A 6,443-nucleotide genomic window follows, 5' to 3' on the forward strand; every position below is an offset into this window, starting at 1 on the left:
TCAGCCCGAGACACCAATACAGTGGCTGGAACGTTATTGTTGACAGCTTACACGAACGATCACGTTACACGAACGATTCCGCACGATTCACGCACGATTAAACCTGTTACACGAACGATCTTTCACGTTCACGATTCTACACGTTACACGATCTTACACGATTGTAAACGCAAACGCACGATTCTTCACTCAAAATAGTTCAAAATATTTAGGAATCAATATTTTCAAAACGAAATACGGCTTAATACTTATTTAAGATTTCAAAGAATTATCCAAATTATTTCATAGACTTTGAAGAAAAAAACGGAAAATGATATTTCTGTAACTAAATATATGCAAAACGTAATATTTTAGAATAAAAATATTTATTTCTAAGGTATTTCTCCGATTTCAAAAAAACCCCCCAGATTTTGTTCGTTCTATTAGATGATGTACATGTATGTGGGTCGTATAATTTGATTGAATTGGATATCATGATATGCAGAAAGGGGGATGCGATTGAACAAAAATGGCAGTATGGAATGACTTTAATTATAATTACAAATTTTATCCTTATGTTTCCAATGATTCAATGTCTGATAAACTTGCCAATTATTCAACTTTTTTATTTGCAGAAATTTAAAATTAATTCATTACAAATAGGCTCAAGAGATAAACACAGATAATAAAAACTCCCGAAAATCATGCCGTGTCCATGTATATTTGTCGACTAACTAGTTATGTAAGAATTCAGACCTGTTTATTTCTTTGTAAAAAAAAAAAAAATTATTTCAATGAATCAATTTCAAGATTATCTTGTCCACAAGAAGAAGTAAATAATAATTAAATGCAGATTTTTCAAAAAGGCGTTAAAGATCTAAGTACGGTTTATCACAAAATTGATCGCGCTATTTGACGAGGACTTAATATTGTACGACTTACTATATTGCTTGTTTACGGGCGATAATTAGTTCGTTCTGCATTCTATTATGTAAATTGCGTTTTTTTCATTTTATTTGGATTTTAATTAATAAATAAAGAAAAACAAACAAGGGAAATGCTTATTTTACAAATAACATTCCGATAAAAACTTACAAAACGAAATTTACACGATTCGAAACGCACGATCTCGCACGATTAAAAACGCACACGATTGAGTCTGATACACGAACGATCTTGCACGTTACACGAACGATCACTCACGATACACGAACGATTCTACACGATTGGTTTGTCAACAATAACGTTCCGACCACTGTATCAGCCAGAGGGCCGAAGGCCCGAGGGCTGATATTGGTCGAGGGCTGATACAGGATGTGATGTGGAAAAGGGTATGTTTTATTATATTTATTACATACTTAGTAATAAAATACAGTTGAGAAGAAAATAAGTAAATAATCATGCATGGACTTCTTACATACATGTACATAGTCTAATGTCTCATAAGATTTGGGTTTGTTTCTATTTCTATTTCAATGCACTTGATCCGTAATTTGAAAATATTCTATAGTATATACATGTATTTGTAAATTAAGATTAACTTTAATTTCAAAAAGTTAAAATTAAGAGAATATGAACCCATCAAAAATTGTGTATGAGTACAAGTACTGTTATTGTGGTTTTATTTACTAAGGGTGTGATATTGACGTCACAATAGCCGTATAAGCCCTGCAGGGCTGATATGGATTTGCTGGGCTGATACGGATATCAGCCCCGCAAATCCATATCAGCCCTGCAGGATTGATACGGCTATTGTGACGTCAGCCATATCGCATATGCAAAAAACCTGTATTTATTACTAAGTGTGTAATAAAACGTCAAAGTGTCTAAAACAGCGTGACATGTTTTATCTTTGCTGAAAATGAAGTTGGATGAGTCCGACGTAAATTTAGGAATTTCATTGATACACATTCTTTAGTCTCCATAAACAACCGAAGAACCAGTTGGCACCCTCATGCGATCTTCTGAAGATTTATTAGTAATTTAAGGACAAAATTCTCACCATCATTCAACTAATAGAAAATCTCATATCGACGGTCTACTGTGACAGCGTCTTTTGCTATTACATTCGGAGTTTGTCCGTATGTTTTGTACTCCCCAGGGACTCGATCAAAAAAACTTCGCTAAGAAAACTATTTCATTTGTATACTTAAGATATGGTGATATTTTTATAATCTTTTTTCTTCTATTGTCATTTCAAGTCTCTAAAGGTGTCAATTTACAACATCGAAATAAAACTGAACTGTTTTCGTGCGCCGTAACGTCATAAAACGTCGCCATTTTTCGTGTGTTGTGTTTACCACTTTCCCATTTCGAATGCTCGAGAAACTACCAGAAATTAAGCAACTGCCTTAAAATTTTTACAAAGACTACAAAATTGATTGTGGAATTGAATTAGGATAATAATCCAAATCTTATGTATTTAAAACTTTCATTTGAATTCAAACTTGTGTATTCTTTAATAAAACCTTGGTTTTTTGACCGTGCGCCGTAGGACAATACCTCCTGCACATTCAAGCATAATGAAATCTTTATTTTTGCCTATATTTTGTCAAAAAAATTATCATGCACTTAAATATGATAAATAAACATTTACTGAAATTTACAGCTAAGTGCGCCTATTACTTTTCGAGAAAAACGCTTTGTCCACGATTTTACGGGACAACCCTCGTAGATACCGGTATTTCAAGTGCCAAAGCATGAAAATATTAAGTCTCTCAAAATTAAACAAGTTTGCTTTTATTTGCCAAGTTTCAAAATAATCTGAAAATAAAGCAGGAAAAAGATGTGATCAATACCCCCCTTTTTTTTCCAGATTTTGTTTATCCTTTTGTATAGCCTACTGTACAGTAGACATACGTGAATAGTAATGAACAACAGCCCAGTCTATTTTGAATAGTGTCCGAAGACAATGGCTTATGCATGGAGATGATATCATTTATGAGGGAAATACAAGCAAATGAATGCTGAATTAATTCATCAGTCTCATGAAATGTTTGAAAACTTCAGCTGCATGGTTTTACAAAATTTAGAAATATATAGATTTCAATTTAGTTTATAGTCTAATTTAGGATATAGTGACGCGGTTATGCGTGCGTGTGTGTTAGTTTGACATTGTGCGAAACGGAAGTCACTTAATTTACATCGGGACTCATTCATATTGATAAGCTTTTGCGAGTGGATGTTCTGCTGCTTTGCGGTGTCCTTGCTCATTTTAGTTCTCAAGGCAGGTCCGAGGCCGATAAATAGAACTAGGCTTACAGTCATGATTTAAGTGTGCTATATTTACCCGAATTCATTAGTACCCTCCAAACGCCTAATCATCTTACTTTCCATCTTAAGATCAATTTTTCATACTAGTTAGCCAATCGTCGCCCTCGTGGCGCATTGGATAGAGCGTCTGCTCTAGGGCGTATTTGATTTAAACACGAGCTGTAACTCTGGAGTCGGATTTCTGAATCAATCACCTCGAACACGACGCGCGTGTTGTATAATTAGGTCAAGAACATACTCTCCAATTTTACAAGAGTGAACAAGAACAAAGATGGTTGCCAAAATTGACAAGGGAGGGAAAGTGAGGCGAGGCAGATGTTTGGTTTAGATTTTAGGAATAAATTATCATTTTAATCAGTAAATAAGGATATTGGCTAATACTCCAAAAGAGGGGGCATAAAATATATTGATTCAGTCACAAATTTACCAATTTTACCAATTTTTGCCACATTACATCTGTTATTCGTGGATTTAGGCAGAAGAAAATAAACAATCTATTAGATATTTGTCGTTTTCCCTAATATTATATATATATCTATTAGATATTCGTCGTTTTCCCTAATATCGTCCTTTTCCTTGCTTTCAAAAAAAAAATATCAATAAAATATAGACAAAACAATGTCTAGAAATTTTCAATGCACTCGAGTTGTGTTCTTGCCGTTTGATTAAAAAGAGGCTGTGGTCGTTTGTGCGCATGCTCAATATCAACCCGACTCGACACTAGAGTTGACAAATCAAATACGCCCTGGATACGTCAAATACGTCAATCCTTACGTCGCGGGTTCGAATCCCACTGTGTGACGTGGAGACCGGTGTCGTATAGTGAGACTTCCCCCATAGTGAGGCTTCCCCCGGAAGGCTCACTATATAGTGAGTCTTCCCCCCGGAAGAATGGATATATAGTGAGACTTCCCCCAAGGAAGTTTCACTATATAGCCGTTCTTCCGGGGGGAAGGCTCACTTTATAGCCAGCCTTCCCCATTCATAGCGAGACTTTCCCCTCTTATTATAGTTTCCGGAACATTGTTTTATTATTTTAAAAATTCTAACAGTGTTAATTTATGACGAAATTATCTTCCATATATATACATGTATTTATATTTCTATTTTATATGCATGAACAGTTTGAATATCGTTTTAACTGTTTGATATCCATTATAACATATGCATGTACATTGAGATGATATAATATATATAATATGTATACCCTTTCCTTTACATGTATTGATAACGAATAATTTTATTAGTTCACGAGTCACTTATATGAAATGTTCTGATTGTTTTCAGCATTTGAATAAAAAAAAATTGATACCATAGTTTTGTTTGTTTGTTTTTCTGTTTGTGTACAAACATTAGCTATTTACACATTAGATATGGTTCAACCGATTTAATAAAAAATGTAGCGAAAAGAAGAAAAATTCATAGTACTTTAAAACTATACGAGAAAATATTGGCCACATATAAATTATAATTATTTTAAAATCAAAAGTTTACAGCAATACAAACACAGGGACGATCGATTGGTTAATTTTGTATAGAACCTGCTTTTAGATTAATTAAGTGCATATCTTATCAGGTAAGGAAGATTTATGAAGATAATGTAAACAGAAAATGTAGGATAAAAGCCCCAAGTCCTTTGAATAGATCACCTTATGGTCTTCCCTACTTTCCGGACAACACAATATCTTAGTGATAGCCAAGAGGAGTTGTAATCCGCATCTGTCAAGAAAAAGATATGAATCACTCCAAAAGATAATTATGATGCTTCAAATAACCAATATCTGGCCATTTCAAAGACTCTAGAAGGGTACATGCTATCAGAATTTTGAAGTGATTTAATATTACATTTTAAAATTGGATAACTGCGTTTCATATCAATATTGTCCCCCAAGAAGGCAACCGGCTTCCAAAACATTGTGTGAAACTCGCAGACTCGCAATGCGTTACATTTTGGCCTTACTAGTAGGCATCTGTTGTCTGTCCGCTTCTCTGGCTAACGAGCAGCAATGTCTGGCAATGCACGGCTTCCAGAACACGTACGCAGCCGTCCGCCAGAAGGCCGAGGAGATGGCGACACTGGTACAAACCCTGAAAGCACAACTGGACAACTCCATTGAGCTTAACTGTGGCGATATTGGTGCAAATGGTGAGTTCGAAAACAAATAGATGTATTTTTAATTTATCACTTCTCATAATATAAAAGTTTTAAATATATTTTAATCCAATTCAAGTTGCACAAAATCTGTACACGTTCAATTTGACCCACTGCGACTTTGAGGACGGAAGTCAGATGTGTAACTTTACCCAGAACCGAGACGACAATTATGATTGGATGCTGGAAAATACTCACCCAGATCACACACTGGGCTCCAAAATGGGTGAGACGTTACAAGTTTATCGATTCATACAGACTGGTTAAAACTTGTGTTCTATGTTTGAGTGTTCTCCATGCTCATATATTTCATTTTTAACTGCAGATTTACTTCTTAAAAGTATTCCAGACTCGAAACATGTATATGTACTGCAGATTTACTTCTTAAAAGTATTCCAGACTCGAAACATGTACATGTACAATCATGTTTATTGATTTCATTTTTTGATGTAGGTCATGCTTTGAGTTCATACAGATACGGAAGTCGATATGTTACGCGTATTACGTCAAGACCTTTCAATCCTGCACAAGCGTACTGCATACGTTTTTACTACAAGGCAGAAACTCGTCCAAACACTAGTGGAAAGCTGAATGTGTATCTACAAGTAAAACATATTTATATGCAACATTGTTCATCTGGAATCAAATATTCATAAATGTGTAAAAAGAATTTTCTCATGCACATAAAACAGATATTCCTTAATCCATTTGTAGGAGGGTACTCTGAGAGGCAATCCCGTGTACTCAGTGACCAACATCCCAGCACACAACTGGACCCTGGCGGAATTCAGCCCTGATCCAGAATACCTAAGGAGGCCATTTCAAGTGAGTTATACTTAATTAACACAGTAAGAAGAAATGTCTACATGTCATAGGAATCGGACGCTAATTGAAAGTGTGAGAGCTCACAATTAAAAATGAAGAAAGAATAAATCAAAACGATTATTATATACCCTTGCTTTTCAAGCGTTTGGGGACTGATCCACCGAATGTCCATGCCTACATTATATCCACAGGCCTTCAAATCGCTTTGATCTGA

General features: G+C 35.0%; 1 protein-coding gene across 1 annotated transcript; it reads left to right on the plus strand.

Annotated features, from left to right (window-relative positions):
* Nucleotides 1-4,944: 4,944 nt before the first annotated feature.
* On the plus strand, nt 4,945-6,229 carry LOC134241872 (MAM and LDL-receptor class A domain-containing protein 1-like; the record flags this gene model as incomplete). Its single annotated transcript, XM_062723893.1, has 4 exons — nt 4,945-5,398; nt 5,484-5,630; nt 5,858-6,009; nt 6,119-6,229. Coding segments are annotated over exons 1-4 (618 nt in total), but the record flags the coding sequence as incomplete, so codon positions are not given.
* Nucleotides 6,230-6,443: the final 214 nt, after the last annotated feature.

The sequence above is a fragment of the Saccostrea cucullata genome, unplaced genomic scaffold, assembly GCF_032062105.1.
Source record: "Saccostrea cucullata isolate Sc308-1 unplaced genomic scaffold, CSIRO_AGI_Scuc_v1 ctg21787, whole genome shotgun sequence".
Classification (NCBI taxonomy): Eukaryota; Metazoa; Mollusca; class Bivalvia; order Ostreida; family Ostreidae; genus Saccostrea; species Saccostrea cuccullata.